Source organism: Prionailurus bengalensis, chromosome C1, assembly GCF_016509475.1.
Source record: "Prionailurus bengalensis isolate Pbe53 chromosome C1, Fcat_Pben_1.1_paternal_pri, whole genome shotgun sequence".
Classification (NCBI taxonomy): domain Eukaryota; kingdom Metazoa; phylum Chordata; class Mammalia; order Carnivora; family Felidae; genus Prionailurus; species Prionailurus bengalensis.
The window spans coordinates 147,152,469-147,172,287 of NC_057345.1; the positions used below are offsets into that span (position 1 = coordinate 147,152,469).

A 19,819-nucleotide genomic window follows, 5' to 3' on the forward strand; every position below is an offset into this window, starting at 1 on the left:
CAAAGTTGGGTAGATTGGGGCACCCGGGTGGCTCAGTCAGTTAAACATCTGACACTTGATTTTGGCCGATGTCATGATTTCACAGTTTGTGGCCTCGAGCCCTGCATGAGGCTCTGTGCTGACTGCATGGAACTTGTTTTGGATTTTCTGTCTCCCTTTCTCTCTGCCCCTCTCCCACTCTCTCTCTCAAAAACAAATAAACATTAAAAAAAATTATAAAGAGGTGCCTGGGTGGGTCAGTCAGTTAAGTATCTAGTTTCGGCTCAGGTCATGATCTTATAGTTCATGAATTTGACCCCGAGTCGGCTCTGTGTTGGTGGTGCGGAGTCTGTTTGGGATTCTCTCTCTCTCTCTCTCTCTCTCTCTCTCTCTCTCTCTCTCTCTCTTTCTCTGCCCTTTCCCCACTGGTCCTCTCTCTCTCTGTCTCTTTCAAACTAAATAAATAAAAAAAGGTAAAAAAAAAGAAAAAGTGGGGCGCCTGGGTGGCGCAGTCGGTTAAGCATCCGACTTCAGCCAGGTCACGATCTCGCGGTCCATGAGTTCGAGCCCCGCATCGGGCTCTGGGCTGATGGCTCAGAGCCTGGAGCCTGTTTCCGATTCTGTGTCTCCCTCGCTCTCTGCCCCTCCCCCGTTCATGCTCTGTCTCTCTCTGTCTCAAAAATAAATAAACGTTAAAAAAAAAAAAATTAAAAAAAAAAAAAAAGAAAAAGTTGGGCAGATATGGAAGACTCCCTAAGAAAGGGAAAGTGATAGCTAGCAAGGTTGGAGAAGGTGCGAAAAGACTAAAAACAGAGTTGCGGCCCAGAAGGAAGGGAAGAAAATATTTCAAAAAGAGAAAAGTAATCCACTATATCAAATGATGCTGATAGACTAAGATGAGGACCAATCATTAACAATTCCTGTGCTGAAACACCCTCTCTTTTACTAAGGGTAAAGCCAAAGTCATTACAGCAGTTTACAAGATCATTGTGATCTGGCCACCACCTCTCTGAACCCTCTGGTCTCATCATTCATTTGCTCGCCTGCAACCCACAAATTAAGTTGCTTTTCCTTATTCACGCCCTGCTGATCCCTCTCCGTGCAATGTTCCTTCCTAGATACTCTCATGGTCTATCCCTGTACTTCCTGCTGGTCTCTGCTACAAAGAGGCCTTCCTTAACTGGCTTCAATGAAAGAGTACTACCTACCCTTCTGAATGGCATTTTCTCTCCCTCTCCCTATTTTATCTTTCTCTTGGGCACCTATTCCCATTTGAAATACCACGTATTTAGTTTATTTATTTGTTGTCTGCCTCTCATCCAGGAAATAAGCTTTCCAAAGGAGAGGAACTGATCTGCTTTGTTTCTGTAACCTCAGTAACCAGCCACGGTAGGGCCTGAATAAATAACTGTTGAGTGAATGAACATAACAGAGCATCTGTGTCATAGGCCACAGGTGTAAGAAAGGATTGGACATAGGTGCTGTCCTTAAAGTGTTCTCATTCTGGGCCGCCCGGGTGGCTCAGTTGGTTAAGCGCCTGACTTCAGCTCAGGGCATGATCTCACGGTTCGTGGGGTTTGAGCCCCACGTCTCACTGTGTGCTGACATCTCAGAGCCTGGAGCCTGCTTCAGATTCTGTGTCTCCTTCTCTCTCTGCCCCTTCCCTGCTCACTCTCTCTGTCTCTCTCTCTCTCTCAAAAATAAATAAACATTAAAAAAAAAAAAAAAGCATTCTCATTCTGGTGTATATTCCCAAAGGTGGTTACATATCACAATCCCCTGGGAATGTAGCAAAAAAGAACAGATTCTGAGACTTGACTAGACTCTCAGAGTCAAGGTCTCCAGGGGGGAAGCTGTGGCCCTACATTTAAAAAATTTCCCATAGTAAATTTTTTAATAATAAATGTTTTCTTTTAAATTCGTTTTGTTTCATTTTTCTTAATGTTTATTTTTGAGAGAGAGAGAGAGAGTAGTGGAGGGGCAGAGAGAGAGGGAGACAGAGGATCTGAAGCAGGCTCTGTGCTGTCAGCGTGGATGTGGGGCTTGCACTCACGCACCATGAGATTGTGACCTGAGCCAACTTTTAACCAACTGAGCCACCCGGGCACCCCATTTCCTGTCATTTAAATGCGATGTCTCTAGCGTACTGATGGTGGAAATCAGTGGCTGAAGAGTTCCTGAACTCGAGTGCAAGTCGGCCAGAGATAACCTTTACCCCCATTTTGTAGTTGAGAAAACAGGCTCAGGGAGCAAGTTCAGTCAGAGTTCATACAACTAGTAAGTCGCGGAACTGGGACCGAAACCAGGCGTACACTCTCTCTCCACCTTGTTCTGTTGCCTCTGCATTGGCAGGACTGATTGTAGCTCTTCCAGTTTTGAGTTTTAATTTGTTCGACTAAAGCTACATGCAGAGACGATGCAAGACTGAAACTTGCTCCTTTGCTAATGCCAATCATTTTTACCGTATAGGAGGACTGAGGATAATGTGTTCCTGTAAAAATTATGGTTGGAAAGATTTGAATATGCAGGAAGATATCTTGTGCCAGGAATTCAGGCTGTAGGAGGTAGGAAGGAGGAAGAAAATTCTGTAAACTGGTTGTGTTTGGCCTTCCCTCCTGAGGAAACTAGATTTAACTTCAGTTCAAGTTTTATGTGTAAATTCGTGTACTCAGAGATATTCTCCCATCCCCCTCAATAAAGTAACAGAAATAAAAGACCTAAAGTTATTGTCTAGTATCTGAGCCGTAGGAGTATTAATGAGACCTGTAGACAGTCTAGAGAGAACAAAAGAGAGGGAGAAAAAGAATTAAAGGTTAGAAAGCTGGACTTCTGAGAAAAGGTTAAAAGCATTGGGATTATTTAACCTGCAAAAGTGAAAGTGGAACAAGGTGATAAATAACTCTCTGTAGATGAATTGTGGTTGTTTTTATCAGTCAATACTTAATGAGTGACTCATATACTGAGCATGATACCAAATACTTTAGGGGAATAATAAATAGCTCATAGTTTCAAGGATCTTGGGATCTAACTGAGTGGTTGCAACAAATATATACATCAGAAATGTGCCTTTCTTCCAAAATGTAGAGAACACGGTCATTCAAGATCAAATCCAAACAAATTGGAAGAATGGGTTAGGGAAGAAGACATTGTCTAGGGGAGTTAAGGATTGGTAGAGGAACTGGTGGGGACATTTGGAAAATGGGACATGGCCAAATGTGTTCCACAAGGTATGAATCAAAAGATGACCAAGTGGGCAAAAGAGTTTGGGAAATTCTGAGTTAAACCCATGAAAGCATTTTCATTAGTGCAGATAATTTGGTGCCTTCAGAATGCTTCTATGCCTTGCCACTTTCCAAAAGGGAACTTATCCAGAGACAGACCCAACTCTCGCCCTTTGGAAGGGCCGGTGGGAGGGATACTAGTACTACTTAGGATGTGTTTTGGGAAACGCTGACCTACTATTTGGTAAGGTAGATTTTATACCTTCAGAGAAAACACACATTACATCGAGAGACTTTGAAGAGAAGGCCAGTTAAGTCAATGGAGAGTGCCTCACAAAAAGAAATTCTTTCAAATTTGATCCTAATGAGGAGGAAAAAGGGGAAGTCAATGAAGAAATGGAGTGATGCAGAACAAAGGCAGCTGATAAACACCAGATTTAAAACAGATGGAAGACAAGTGCTCTGCAGTGAGAGGGTATCCAGGACTAATGCAGACGTATGAATAGTGTCAGGAATTGGCTAAATGTTGGGAAAAAATGCTAAGGACACCCGAAATGAATTTTACAAATGGAAAAGAATGCATGTAAGACCTAAGCTAGACCATTGTTTCAATATAAAAACAATGCACAGAAATCAATTGCATTCCTATACACCAATAATGAAGCGACAGAAAGAGAAATCCAGGAATCGATCCCATTTACAGTTGCACCAAAAACCATAAAATACCTAGGAATAAATCTAACCAAAGAGGGGAAAAATCTATATGCTGAAAACCATAGAAAGCTTATGAAAGAAATTGGAGAAGACACAAAAAAATGGAAAAAGATTCCATGCCCCTGGATAGGAAGAACAAATATTGTTAAAATGTCGATACTACCCAAAGCGATCGTTGTTTCAAGTGCCCAGCACCATATTCTTGACTGCTGGAGAAAAGGGAGAACAGTTCAACTCATAGTTTAATACCAAATTCCTTTCCTTCTTTTTTTTGTCAAGGAGAATGATTTTCAGTGTGAAGAGAGCAAAATAAATATTGGTAAGAGGAAATAGATATTCAAATAGGAGGCTGCTCTAAATGAGTTTACATGCCAGGCCAGAAAAAATTCTATCTCTGGGTACTCAGAGAATTTGCAGATGGGATTATTTAACTAGCGTTGAGCTGTAAAATATTGTGGCAGATAAGAACAGAACCAGAAGACAGAAGGTGGGCAAATGTAGTACAAAATCCAAAAAGGGAAAGGAAAGAAAAAGACGGTTTGTAAGCTGGAAGCCAGCAGGAGAATGACATGACAAAGTAAGAAAGACAGCATTCTCGACAATTGTTCCTATCTGCTGAGGCTAGGGACATTGCAAAGTGTCAGAGCAACCGTTCCAAGAGCTTGTTTGTTGTCATGACTCTAACTTCCACCCAACTATCAGCCTCCTTGTTAACAAACCTTCAGAGGAGCTGATCCCATGATGCCCGTCGGTGACGCTGTGTGCCACATTATAGTAGTTGTTTGTCACTTGGATAGCGTTTTCACTTTTAATTGCTTTAGTTGTCATCAAATCACAAGGAGTTGGTTCTATAGATTTTGTTAGACAATACTGTGTAAGAATATCCTGCAGTAAGAAGAAACAAAATAGTAAAACAAAATAGTAACAGCATGAGTGATTCTCGGAATTATTATGCTATGTGAAAGCAGTCAAGCACAAAAAAACTGCATACTATTTGGACCCTTTTACGTGAAATTCTAGAAAAGGCGAAAAGAACTCTGGAGACAGAAAGCAGATCAGTGATTGCCTGAGGCTTGCAGGTCAACTGAAAAAGGGCCTGAGAGGCTTCCTAGGGGGATAGAAATGTTCTGTACCTTGATCGTGGTAGAGTATACACCAAACTGTATATGTAAAATAGGTACACTTTATTGAATATAAATTATACTTCAGTAACACTGGCAGAAATAAAAAAAAAAATTGTGCCGGTCAGAAAAGTGAGAAAGAAACAAAAACGAAAAAATCAATAATTCTTTCCATAAATCTTTGAACTTCGTGTATGTCTGTGTTTTAGGAGGAACTTGAAACAGCCAGGAAGTTTCTGTATTATGAAATGGGCTATAAATCTCGATCAGAACAGTTAACAGATCGCTCTGAAATTAGCCTACTGCCTTCAGACATCGACAGGTACTTCTAATAAGTTTCTATATCTCTCTACTTGACTTGACCTACGTGGGTATATTTTTCCAATGTTCAGTGTTGTGTTCCAGGTACAAGAAGAGATTTCATAAGTTTGATGCAGACCAAAAGGGCTTTATTACTATTGTTGATGTTCAGCGTGTGTTAGAGGTAATATGTTTTTGTTTCCATATCCTTGCTAGCAGAAAAACGTAAATGTTATATTAGATTATTTTTTCCTCATCTAGTGCTTTCTGTAAGTAATTTTGTCTTATAGTTTTTGAAAAGTTGATAGTATTAATAAAAGGGTATGCATAATTTTTAACTAAACCTCATCACGTCATGCTTTCTTTTTATTTAGAGTATCAATGTCCAAATGGATGAAAATACACTACATGAAATTCTGAATGAAGTAGATTTAAACAAAAATGGACAGGTTGAACTCAATGAGTTTTTGCAGGTGAGCTGTGGTGAAGGGAAACAAGTTTATTTGCTTTTTATATTTTGGTTGTGAGTGGCTGTTCGAGAAAGGATTCTTAAGTTCACACAGTTGTCACTTCATTCTGAAAAAAGGAAAGCTTGAAGCCAGCAAAGGCTGCTATGTCTGCCCTCAAGGATCCAGCTCTTTCTTTCTTTCTTTCTTTCTTTCTTTCTTTCTTTCTTTCTTTCTTTCTCTCTTCCTCTAAGAAAGTCTGTTGTGTTAAGCAATTTAGATTCAATCCAAGTTAATTACGGCTTAAAGGACTAAATAAAAAGTATGCTTTTTAGAGAAATATACCATGGAACACCACTGACAAACCATTCGTTACCTGCTTCAAAAGAGGCAAACGCAATATTTCTAATGTGGAAAGTAATTTTTTTTATGAAGTTAAAAAAAAACAACTCATAGTTGTATTGATTTGAGAATGCTCACTAGAGCACTGGAAATGTAATTATCATATTCTTACATTATATAGAGAACCTGAAAAGAAAAGAAAGGAAACCTGTATTCTGGGGTCAGGACCACATAATTCAAACATTTCTATTTCCAGCGTTCCACCTTCTCAAGGCTCAATTATTCAATCGTAGCCATGAAGGAAGTAAATTTTGTTATTCTAATTTCAAACCCGATGCTACACATCATTCCTTAAAAGTTCTTTAAAAGAGAGAAATTTAACAAACCCATGCATTATTTGTAGCTGTCCATAGGACTCTGATCATATGAAGAATACATTGTTTTCCAAGCAGCCAGGTTTTTTTCTGCAGTGCTTCTTGGGCAGGTATTTCAAATGAATGCCAGGTCTTGCTCGCACCCTGGCAATGATGAATGCTGAACATGAAATAAATTAATGCTGGGGATTTTGGTCAATGTCAGCCCTTTCTTCACTGTGTCAAGTTAAACAAACAATATCAAGGCAAAGGAAATGGTAATTGTCTCTCTGGAGATGAGCTGCAGATAAGAGCATTGTTGAATCTAAATGCAGAAAATTTTCACAGGTTGTGTCCAGCATTACAAAAAAGAATGTTTAGTTTTTTAGCTTACTATTTAACTAAGTGCACATTTGAAATGGAGTTTAAAATATAACCTGGGGAATTAGAAACCATATAATATATTTTTTGTCTGTTTTTTTTTTTCCTTGAGAATATTGTATTGTTTGTCTCAGAATTTTAGAAAACTTTTCTTCAAAGAAATAGCTTATGCTTCAATTCATGTGTGTTGTAAATAAACAACAGCATTTAGGGTTGAAAGATCTGGAGTTTTAGAAACAATGAGAATCTAATTTTATGGATATGCTATGTGGTTTGGGTTTTAAGTAATTTTCTTGAGTGCAATAGAGTCAAACACATAGAAAATAATTTAAACCATCTGCAGGTTTCCTTGTAGAGTTTTTAAATAATTATTTCTTGTCCAATTCTAAATGAAAGAGACTATTCATGCTTCTACTAAGTACAAATACACAGTGTAATTTTCAACTTAAAAAATGCTGACCGTATTTCTCATGAAATATATTCACACCCAAATGTTATTTTTTTCTCATAGTATGGTTTCAAGATACTTGTAATGTTTAAAGAAAACTTTGAATTTTTAAAGGTTCGTACATCATATAATATTTATGGGTAAAGAAAAAACCAACTCTATCAGTTTTATTAGCTCCGATAAACTTAGAAGGTCTTCATGGAACCAGAGACAAAACAATAAACAATAAATTGTTCTGTCTTTAGATGTCAGCATTCTTTATGCTATATACCATTTGTCAAATGTAAAGTATGTTTTTCAGGGTTTTGTTTTGAATAAAATATTTTCTTTTCTGATGATAAAGAACCCATGTTTGTCCCATTAAACATCTTTTTGAATATAGATATGTTTTTCAATAATCCCCTAGGAAGGATCACTATAGATATTCCATGGCTACATGACTTTATTTTTGGGTTTTGGGCTCTAATGACGCTCTACATGTAGGAGTCCATTTCTAATAAGCAATGGCTTGTGAAACAGCTTTTAATAAGGTCATGAAATTCTGATCCAGCCCCTTGGCAGATGCCTCTGACTCTTATTCAGAGCCATTTTTAAGAAATGTATCTCTGTAGGCTAAAGACTATAAACCCTAAAAATATTTGAGAATATATATATATATATATATATACACATATATATATATGTATATGTGTGTATACACACACACACACACACATATATATATTCATTTCCTGATGAATGGCTAAATCCATTCTTTTTCAAATAAATAAATAAAAAAGATTGGGGAAGTGAGATCAAGAAAAGCAAATAGTTAAAACCACATCAACTTGAAAAGGAAAAAAAAAATCCCCGTGCTCATAATTGCAAAGTGCCTTCCAGATTAAAGGCCTTTGCCCGCTGACTGCATGTAATTTCAAGACTAATTCTGATTTTATCCATTGGATAAAAATGAATTAACTAAAATCTGGGCTGTGGAGTGCTTTTAATTCTTAAGGTAGATCTCTGGGTCCATTTCAAGGACTTAAATGTAAATTACTTTAAAAAGTCTATAAGGAATTTGGATTTAAGGGACTTGAAGTTGTCAAGTACAGTAACACTAAAAAAGAGTAGTTAAATATAGGTCATGGTTTGTCTTTGTTCAATCGCTGAGATTCCTTTTTAAGATTTTTAAATGAAATTAAAGATCCAATATTTGAGTTGTTCAAAAAAATATGGGCCCTGACCACATTAAAGGGGCAAAAAGTGATGCATTTGATTTGCATTTTAAAGGCAGCCCGATTTGCCAGATAGGCATAGTGTTTGCAGCGGTGGTGAAATACCTTCCCCTTTCCTCCTGTTTGAAATGTTCAAGAATTGTATTCTTGTGATTTGAGCTGTAATACCTACTATGGTTTTGGACGGAGCACTTAGTCACGTCTGCCTGCTGCAAAGGGAACCATTAAAATGCTGTGAAGAAGGGAGTAAGCGTGCCTGCCTCCTGAATCTGTTGCATGTTTTGTCTTTAAGCTGATGAGTGCTATTCAGAAAGGAAGGGTGTCTGGAAGCCGGCTTGCTATACTCATGAAAACTGCAGAAGAGAACCTCGATAGAAGAGTCCCCATTCCAGTGGACCGAAGTTGTGGAGGATTGTGAGTCTGGGCAGTAAATCCACAGCCAACAAACACGGGAGCAACAAATCATCATGTAAAACCAGAGATGACTTAACACCACTCCAAAATAGTGGATATGGATAGCTGCCTTTTTTTTTTTTTTTTTTTTTTTAACACTGGGAAACATTCCAATGCTTTAGGATGTTGGTGTATACCCTTTATTTGTATTCGCCATTCAATATAGCTTCTAAAGAGTGCATTTTATCTTTTTTCTCATTTTCAACGCACATGGATTTAGTGTTTTGCATCCATTTTGTAACCTCTTAGACCAGACATACTCCCTTTTTTGTTTGTCTACTCATTTATTCTGAATCACTCCTAGAGGCCAAATATTTTGGCAGAACTTGAAAAAAAGAAGCTGGAAAAATTTTGCGATGTGCACAAAGCTCTGGACATTAAGCACGTAGATAGTATTTGTTCCTAAAAGAAATCGAGCAGGGAGTGACCTATTGAAACAATAGTGTTTCTGGAGACTGCTCAGCTCCTCCTTCCTCGAGACCGTCTGCCTTCCTCATCCGAACAGTATCGTGCAACTTTATATCTAGAGTATGACTGGCAAAACTGGAGAGGGGAGACAGCGTTTAGATCTGGTTACAGGAGCAAGTCTCAAAGAGAAACTCTGAAAGCTTCCAGAATCACAGGTGTCAGATAAGGATAGCACTGACATTTGCTGGGAGTTACAGTGATAGTTTCGTGTCAGCAATTCGCTTTTTCTCCCCAGTCACTGCTGGTTTTTCTTTGACTCTTAGAGTTGCCAGCAAGATTCTTGCTTTTCTTATTTTAAAACCAGCATTTAAGTGGCAAGTTGGATGTAATGGGATGAGACTAAATTTCTCAACTCTTTACAGTGGTAATCAAGTTAAGGATTAAAAATCTGCGTTTGTATATCCACGTATGACAGCACAGTTTTCAATCCCCAAATCCTAGGCTGTGGAGCATGTGCTGTTGTCAAACATGGCCAAGTTTGCTTAATTTATTGCATCATTTTGGGGGAGTAATTTTAAACAGAGAGCAAAAGAGGATAGAAATAGCCTTTAGTTAACTTTAATTATAATTATTTGTAAAAAGGCACAGCGCTGCAATATTCAAGGTCATTTTGGTTGCTTAAAACCTTTCTCTTTCAGTACGCAATGGGAAAGTCCTCAACCAAAAAGAAAAATAAAAGGAATAAAACCACGCACAACACACGCCCACACACACATACCCCGCACGCATAGAGACACAAAACAAAAACAAAACTAAATCTGCGTTGAATTTAACAAAAAAAAATGCATTGAATTTAAAGGGCCAATTTGGTATGCTTTTGCAATACTTCAGTAGCATTTTAACCAATCATCTGAATATTTATCCTCTTGTGAAGCTAACGATCTTCTTTTTTATTTTCTAAGATCAGGTTGTGTATACGATCGGGAATATAACCCTTTATTTAATGGCAGACTTCAGTTGCGCAGACTTCAGGTCTTAGTTTTTTTTTTAACTGGTACACAAAACACTTTCGTGCTGTCATTTCTGTCAACGTCGTAGAAAACCTTTATGCCTCATTCAAGTCGGGTATGAGCCTGGATGTCATAATACAAACACTGGAGTTTCGCTCACCTAAGCCCCCGCCCCACTTCAAACCATTCATTTATTTTTAAATGAAGTTTAGACTTGCCACAAGCAAACCTCAAATAAAACCCAAAGCAAGGGATGCTTCCAGGTATCACTGTGAACATTTTTCTTTCAAGGTGTGAGTTTTTTACACTACCTTAAAAAACATAATAATGATGGGAGCACATGGTTTTGTAACGTAGTGTCTTTGTTTTTGTTTTTGTTTTGTTTTTTTACCAAGAGAATAAACTTCACTGTTTAGAACCCGCTGACACTCGATAGAAAAGCTGTCTGTCCTTCAAAACACGGCCGATGATGTACCACAATACAGTACATTCGTGCTCTCTCTCTCTCTTTCTCTCTTTCTAGTTAGATCAAGATAGCAATGACTTGTGCCCTCCCCGAATCCATTACAGTAGGACCGGCTCTCTAGCCTGACTGGCCTGGGAAGAGCTGTATCTGTAAAACAGGCCTGGTGTGTGCACGCTTTGCTCTGAGTGAAGTTCCTTTAAGGACAAAGAAAAGCGCACTTTGCTTCCTTGGAGCGTGTCTGCTTTTGCTTAAAATCTGCTAATTCTAAAACATACGCTCCTTCACCAATCCCAGAGTCTCGTCTTGGAAGTGAACTGGTTCCAAGTCTTTACTGTGAATAAAGCAGCCCCGCATTTTTGTGTCAGTTCTTAATTAAACCTGGGTAGCTTCTTTACCTGATCTCAGGAAAGGGGAAAAGAAATGGAGAAAAAAGCCCTTTCAAAACCTGTTCCGAGCACAAAAGAATGTTCCTTTTCTTTTCGTGGTATTAGATGATTCTGTTGGGGCGGGGATGGGGTGTGCAGAGACTGTCTTTGTCAAATGATTTATTTCAGCCTTTAAGGGGATTCAGGTGAAGGAACCCCCCATCTGTGGTGGAGAGCTGGACGCTCCTTTAAGTAGCCCCATTCCACAGTCATAACAATAGTGATGATGCTGCATTATTTGTGACGGCAAGGTTGCCTCACATCTGCCGTGCTGTTTGCAGTATTCTCGCTTTCAATCAGTTTATACTAAGTGTAACTTTACGATTTCTACTCTTAAATGCACGCTCCCTATTCTGCTTCCGTTTCTAGCTCTGTTTCGTCTTTTCCAAAATATGCAGCTTACTCTTTTGTACAACAACGAAACTTTCATTCTGACTTTTAGTGAACGTCCTGTAGGGATAATCATTGGTCTTGTTTCCTTTTCTATGTGTATTCCTAAAGATTTTTGGCCTACGAATGTAATAATATTGAAATCAGTGACGCTGTAACTTGCACTGCTCGCATTACGTCAGCCCCTTTCAGGGAACGAAGCAGCCGTACCGTCAAGTGTAAGCCCCTTGCTGGAGTGGATACACGCACTGCATGCTTCCGATGTGGCATTTTCATGTCCTGTGTTGGGTCGTTGTTCTAGACTGGACTGTTAAATACTATGTTTGAGGCTGGGTTGTCATTTTTATAACTGTCTGGGTGTTTTATCGCCATTATTTATTACTTTTGATATCCAGAAAGAGCTGCATGCATTTGTAGAGCAATAAGAGGATGTATGCAACGTGCCTTGTTTTTAACCGAATAAGAACCGAAAGCATGAATCAATAAAACTGATTAAAATGGTCCATTTGCTGGCGTCTGCGTGTCACTTACAGTCAGAGAAATAACTTTGATGGGCGTTGAAGTTTAAAAAAAAGTTTGAAAATATTTCCACAAACCAATTTTTTAACGGCACATACACATTAATTCTCCTAGCTTAGACTTTGGTTATTTTATCTCAAAACTGAATCCCTGCATAGACAGATATAATTTTATGAGACTGCCAGAATTATTTGTATTAATTTGTTGCTGGAGCCCTTAGGGCACAACTTCTGTATTTGTGCAAGCCCATTCTAAAATTGCATTCATCCCATTACAACTCTGTTGAATTCTTTTCTTTTTTTTTTGTTCCTTTCTTCCCCCCTCCCCACCCCCCTTTTTTTGGGTCAACCAGAGCTTTTCAGCCTGAGCGTTCCCAGGCACACTGATGAATTTTATCATAACGAAAATCAATAGAAATGAATGGGAAAGATTACATAATCCATTTTGATCATCTTACATGTCAAGTTCGTGCAGTGCTGCCCAGTGTTGATAAATGCTCTGACAGAAAAAATGCTATATATTTTCATTGTCAGTAAATCAGTAAAGCTGTTATCAGTTTTAGCACAAATTTTATAATGCCCGTGTTATTTTATAGGTTTTAATTTACACGTGGATATGGAGCATATTCCCCATTTGTGGTTTAGATGCACTGCCTCCTGGTTTTACATGCTCAAAGGCATGTGAGTTTCTGAAGGTTCTTTGAAATTGTACGGAATACCCGAAAGCGATGGCTCCCAGACAGACTTGTAACAATGACCTGTTTGTTCAGTGCCTGGAAAAAAAGATATATATATATTGCAGCTCAAAACATTGTTCAGTGATGCAGCTTATCAAATTTTATAGCACTTTAAAATTTGTCAACATAAAATTTGTCAAAATACATTGCTCCCAGTTTTCAAAATGTATAAAATTTATGGTAATCAAAAAAAAAAAAAGGGAAACAGATACTAGCATCAACATTTGCAATCTTTGTCAACACCGCATTATCACCGGTGTCAGATTTCACCTGATGCCATTTGACTTGTAAAGGAAGGAGAAACATAAGTTTTTAAATTGATGTGGCACCCTCATAATCGATGTGGCATTCTCATACAGAGAATTTCTGTATAGGAGATGGAGTTGATGACCCTTTTGTGCCTGTATGTTGTATCTTAGGTCTCTAGCCACCAACCTTGTGAAATGCACGCATATAACATGAGGCGTGTGAGCTAGTATGATGCCAGAGATAGTCCCGCAAGGTCCCGTGCTAAGAAATTTTTGGACCCTTTGCAAAAAAGGGTCCAAACAAACCAAAAACTACCAAACCAAAAAACAAACAAAAAACCAAAAACAAACAAAAAACAAAACAAAAAACTACAAACAAAAAACAAACCAAAAACTACCTTTGCGTTTCGTTTAATACCCGATCCAGAATAGTGAGATTTATTTGATCTGAGCAAAATACTGCTTTAGCAAAATCATCGGGGCCGCGTTCATCCTCCGCATTTGGCACTGAGTCACGTTGCTCGGTAAACCCTACTACCATCGGTTCCCCTGTTAGTTTCCCGAATTCACATTGGAGTTGGATGTTAAGGTATGTATCCTGGAGTTGTAGATGGTATATCATGTTTCAGCGAAGAGAGAGGAGGGTTGAGTCTCATAGTATTATTAGACTGGATATTATTAGAGCCCGGCACATGCCACAACTGGTTCCACCAGCTTCTAAGCCATTCAAGCCCATTGTTGCATGTCTGTAAGCAGAATATGTCTGTTCTCATTTTCCAGGTACAGCGGCTCCTGTACAGCCCAGGTTCACCTCCTCATGGCTGCAGCTAGCTTTCCTTCAGTGTGGTGTCCCAAGGAGTGGGAGGCGTGAAAAAAAAAATTTTTTTTTTGGCCCTGATGCCTATAAAAAATAGTTTTGATTAAGGAGACCCTTGAATTGGGAAGCCGCTTTTCCCTGGTCACCAGGTTTATTTGTTATAACCTTATAAAACTGGGTCTGACTTTTTCATAATCTTGAAAAAATTCAACTTCGGCATATCTGATTCTGCTTCAAAGGCCACTTTCCTCTGTTTGTCTAAGTGATCTAAACGTAACGAGCTTGATCAACATATCACTTTTCTTTAACCTGACCTTAATGCCCTCCTCTGAGCACCCAGTTCCCTCTTTGCTACCTCCTTCCTTCCAGGGTCTTAGAGTAAACAGCTGCTGCTCCCTCTTAATTTGTTGCCTGTTAGATTTTTCTCTGCTTAAAATAATTTTTTGTTGTTGTTGTTCATCCTCAGCATTAATTGATTTACAATTCATTTTTATGCATCCAGAGTTTTTCCTATCCAAGTTAAGAAGCTGTAAATCTTAGATCCATTGAAATGACAGTGAGAAATATTTCATTTTATCCCATGAATCATTTGCCATCCTTATTGCAGAAAAATGGCAAAATTATGGTGTACCATGTTTTCATAAATTACTCTGCCTCCCCCCACCCCAATTCATTTCATTATTTGTTTGGAAAGACTGTAAGAGTCAGAATCCCGATACTTGTGGTAAACAATTCTGATTTTACAGCGGGCTAATCAAAATTTCATAACAGCACAAATTATTTCCTCTGGCACCGCGAAGAATTTAATTCATGTACAAAATATATCATCTATTTTATAACTAAAAAATAGCTTGATATTAAAGTACACTCTGTGATCTGCTAGTATAACAAAAGGGAAAGAGTACTGAATTCCTTAAATAATGTATATAATTTTCCTTGGGTTTCATATGTCAAAGTAGTCATTTATGTCCTGAAAGGTGTGTGCTTTGCACTATGTGTTTGAACACTATTAAAAAATCATAGCTTCTTCCCAAAAGGACAAATCATAGATTTGCATTTCACTTATGACCTGGAATGAAATATCTTATATGGAGACTCACTCCCCCTGCCCTTAGGAACAGCCTCAAAAGTAAAGATTGAAAATATTTCTAAAGGTAAATATTTTTTAAACGCAATAAAGGAAATCAGTTACCATCATGTTATACCATGGCCAAACAGACAGATTTGTCTGCTGTCCTTAATCTCTATTTATTATCAGATCTTTTAAGGAACTCCAGTCAGTTATTTATACAGTTGAAAAAGTCAAGTTTATCCTGATAAATATATTCGTCATAGCGAGCTGCTTAACTGTTTTCAAAATGGGCCATTTTTTAAATGGAGCTTATCCAGCTTGATCCATGCTTTAAGCAGCACTGAACCATTAAATAAAAACCTGGGACAAAATGCCTTTGAAAAGGGTTAATTAGCTTTAATATTGATTTATTCCATATAGGACGCTAATAGACTAGAACATTTATTTCTGTTTTGGATCATTAAAAACTGGCTTTAGTTCTTGAACAATTTGTTTCTAATAAATAAAAATTAGGCCAATTAGGGAAGTTTTAGTGTAACCTACAATACATGATGCACTTTTTAAGAAAACAAAAATCTGATCACCGTTTCACAATTTATTGCAATTCCGTCAGAAACACCATCCTCAAGATGCTCATGAGATCATTAAGCTCAAGACCGAAGTATTTCTACCTGAACCCTAAAAAGGGTGAGGTGTAGAGGGAGTTAATGTGTGGACTGAAAGTCTCCCGAAAGCTAAATTGGCATGTGCTATTGGGTGTCATTTTTCTCTGACAGTAGTATTTGTTCTCATCTTTTCCATTACTTACTTAGCTTCCTCCATTCGTTGGCTTTACCCTTGGAAAATATTACTACATCGCAGAAGTTTACCTCCGCAAAGGTACTCCTCTATCTGCAGGGGATACCTCCCCTGCTGGGCTTAGTTTTTGTTCTAATGCTGCCCTCTAATGGATACCAAATTATTTCATTAGACCCGGAACAAAAGTAAATTTTCAGCTTCATAGAGCTCTTCCTGCCCTAGCCCATCACTCTCTGAGATTGTGGTCTCTTCGGTCCCCCTGTGCTGGTGTTGGTATAGAAGACACTCCAGTCAACGGGGAGGACTCGCCTTGGCCAAGGTTGCCTCCCTCGTCCGGGCAGCAGAGGGCCAGTGATGCTGATGTGTGTGCCCTATCGAACTTTCCTTTTTTCCTGGCCAGCAATGGGAAAGAATTGATGTTCTGGGGGACTTAAAAATGAGGAATAAAAACAGTGTAAGTGCTGTATTAAGATGATATGCTGTATGTTTTATCAGCCACTGGCACCTAGTTCAAAAGACAAAAAAATTAGCAGCAGTGGTTTGGGAATAGGCCTGTGCATGGGGTGGATATCAAATCCATACATGAAGAATATCACCACTTTTCACATGCTGCTTTCTGACACCCATTGCTAGAGCTGAAAACTATCTCTATTGTCCAGTTTGATTGCTTGAATCAAACTGATTTACAGCAAATCCATCTGAGCTTTGATAAATCTATTACAGTTTCATTTCACTGATTTCATTAACGTGAATAAAACCAGCCATGCTTTCTGCATAACTGCCTTTTAATGGCTTGGCCCTGTCACCTGCCTGAATATTAATCCCCCTGACTTATTGCTCCACAGAGGGAATGAGTAATGGGTATTTGAATGTGATCAGCACAGTACAATGCAATTAAGGAAGCAGTACTGTTCTGTGCCTTTAATCCTGAACTAATTTGAATTGCAGTTTGATAGCACAGTGAATCCTGCATAATTATGTAGGGTGCATATTAAACTCTGTGACAAACCGGAGAAGCTTTTAACCATCACAGCTATGGTAGACAGGGGAAGGCCAGAGGCAGAGAGCCCACTATGGGACTGCGAGCTCAATTAATAGAAAACCTTCAGCAGGGAAAGCTTGGAGAGCAACAGATCTCGGAACAAAAATACAAAGTATTGACCTGTTTCAAGTCAATTTTATTTTACCGGTATTTGGACTTTCAGGGCTTCTTTTGAGTTTGCAAGGTAGGAAAAGGAAAAACTATTACTTAACAAAACTTTGTATTCTCTCAGTGCTTTGAGCAGTTAGAAAAACAGCGGCGGTAATAATAATTCACAGCTTCTTAGCTATTCACTTACTTGGTCCTCTACAGTTCCGCAAAGGGTGCAGGCAGTCAAACCAGGAACAAAACATAGAATCGGCCGGTTAGAAAAAGAAAAAAAATACATTCACAGGTGCACGCACACACACACACACAAATAGAACCGTTTAGAATATTCCCACTTAACATAGCCTCTTTCCCCAAAAGTTTAGAAATCATTTTATCAAAAGTCAGATTCCCTGGGATGTATATATTGTATGGTGGTAGAGTATTTGCTATATAGGTGCTTATATTACTCTATATGTGTGCTAAGGGTTAAAAAAAAAAAAACACCTCACTTTGGATCTTTTGTGAATATATTGGTAACTAATTTGCACAATTTCTTAGGAGTTTTTTGTTTGTTTTTGTTTTATTCCAAAAATATATCAACTTCTGGCTGTTGCAGAAAATGAAGTGTCAGAAATAAAGACAGTGTTACCCTGTTCGTTTCACACCTGAGCAGAAATAAGAAAATGAGATATATTAACTTATGTCCTGGGTTGGGCCTGCAGTGGGAAATGACCATAAAAGGTCAGAAATGACTAATTTGCTGCTGTTAGGGCATTTAGGGTAAACAATCGATACCATACTTTTAATGCACATTATTATCTAAATAAAAATAAGATCTTGATTCTGTTGAGCTATTTTTGTATAGCACTCTAACGTCACTTTGCCAAAGAGCTCTGTGGATGGAATAGAAGATAATAAATTAGAAGACGCTTTCACTTAAATAGCAGGAGATGGGACAATTACATTCAGAGAAGATATGTGCTAGAGAAACCCCATCACTGTTACTACAATGCATTCAATACTTGTTTAAACTTAGGAATGTATTTTTGTTTCACCTACTTATTTATTAATGATACAGGTGATGGTAGGTCAACTTACTGATGGGTTAGAAAATTTAGGCACATGGAGACATATGTTAGAGGAAAATATCCAGCACTATGTATTCAAAAATAATGAGTAAATCAGAAGGTGTTTTGTTGTGTTGTGTTGTGTTGTGTTTTTTGGTGTTTTTTTTTTTGTTTTTTTGTTGTTTTTTGTTTTTTTGTGGTTTTTTTTTGCTACTCGATCGGGAATGTGGGTTGAATCCGACAAATTGTTGTTCAAAATAGACTAAATGCAAAACGCATCAACCAAAATGGAGTTGGGGGAGGGAGTGACTTCCCTAAGGGTGTACAATAATATTAGCAGGATTACAGACCTTTAATTTTTTCAATCTAATTGAATCCAATAGAATTACTGTAGGTTCTTAAGAGTCACCGAATCCTGCTGGGCTACTCTAATCTAAATATTGCTAGTTAACCTTGTTTTTCAAAAATACATTGGAAAAAGCTAAATGGAGCCTCTTTCCATAATCAGTTTACATTATGTTGCACACTAACTGTTGATTACATTTTCCAGAGATGGATTATTTCCCTTATGCTACCTGAAATGATTTTTTCAACAAGAGTATTCAACTCTGACTTAAATAAAATAATTTGGTTTTTAAAGCCTCAAAAATACATCATAAGTGAGAATAGATACGAGTATAAAGAAACTTGGAAAAAAACACCCAGAATGAATACAGGAACACTCTCTAATAGACTGTTTTTCTAAACCAAGCCAAGTAATTGAATATATGGCACTCTAGAAAAATGAAGTATTTGCAAGGCTACACGGCACACAGCATACGCTCTGTTATTGAAACTGCTGTAAATCAATAAAAAAAATACAAATTATGTTTGAAGTCACTCTTTTAAGAGTTTAACATTCGATTTGCCACATCTTAATAGGTTATCTTTGCGAAGACTTCTGCGATTCTTACTTTATTTCCCCCATTTGGGCTAAAAGTATAACAATGGCATTAAGAACCTGTTGTTGCTGTTGGCCGAATCAAATATGTCCTGATAATCTTTGTTCACTTATCTGTTTAGAGGTTTTATGTGTTTTGTTTTTTTTTTTAAGAAATGTTAATTATGGCTTCTCCTTCGTAACGTGACAGGTACTTTTTATTAATCCAGCACTATAAAAATAATCATAAAAACCCCCTACTTTACCCTTCCCTCCACGTTCCCCCACCCTCATTATTGTTGTTGTTGTTGTTTTTAATCATAAAACAATTCTAGGCAGCAAGAGTAGTATGTTGCTTGGGCTGAGGCTGGGCTGTTAGCTAAATTAAGCCATTGTGACTCAAAATCCTCCTTTAATAAGGTTCATGCTGTCTACAACTTCATCATTTTCTGCTGAATGATAATTACTTTATTCAATCATGTTCAAGGTTTTAGTGAAAGCTAGCATTGATTGATTAACTTCAATTACCATGCTTACATTTGCATAGATAAAAACTGCTTTTCAATTTGTGAGTGGCACGCCAGTGGAAACCCTGCGCTGATATTTGCATTTCAATGTGAACAGTGAAGAATAAAGGTGGAAGAGAGGTCTGATCAGTGCTAAGCCCTTTCTGCTTCAGTGCTTAAGCATTTTTCCATAAACACTCTTGTTATGATGTTAGTTTGTTCAAACCACTCTGAGGTAACTGATGGAGGCTCCTGTTTACAAGCTTTCGTGACAATTGAACAGTATGGATTAGGGGAAGGGACTCCCACAGTAGCTTGAATGCCGGCCACCAAG

At 38.0% G+C, this 19,819-nt stretch overlaps 1 protein-coding gene across 3 annotated transcripts in view; it reads left to right on the forward strand.

The window, feature by feature from the left end:
- Positions 1-12,174, forward strand: part of GPD2 (glycerol-3-phosphate dehydrogenase 2) — a 143,314-nt gene extending 131,140 nt beyond the window's left edge. For all 3 annotated transcript variants that reach the window (XM_043576761.1, XM_043576760.1, XM_043576762.1), the window contains exons 14-17: positions 5,245-5,357; positions 5,441-5,519; positions 5,710-5,808; positions 8,812-12,174. In XM_043576761.1, the coding sequence (XP_043432696.1) occupies positions 5,245-5,357; positions 5,441-5,519; positions 5,710-5,808; positions 8,812-8,937 (417 nt within the window). In that variant the 3' untranslated portion in view covers positions 8,938-12,174. The remainder of the gene's footprint in view (positions 1-5,244; positions 5,358-5,440; positions 5,520-5,709; positions 5,809-8,811) is intronic.
- The last annotated feature ends 7,645 nt before the right edge of the window (positions 12,175-19,819 follow it).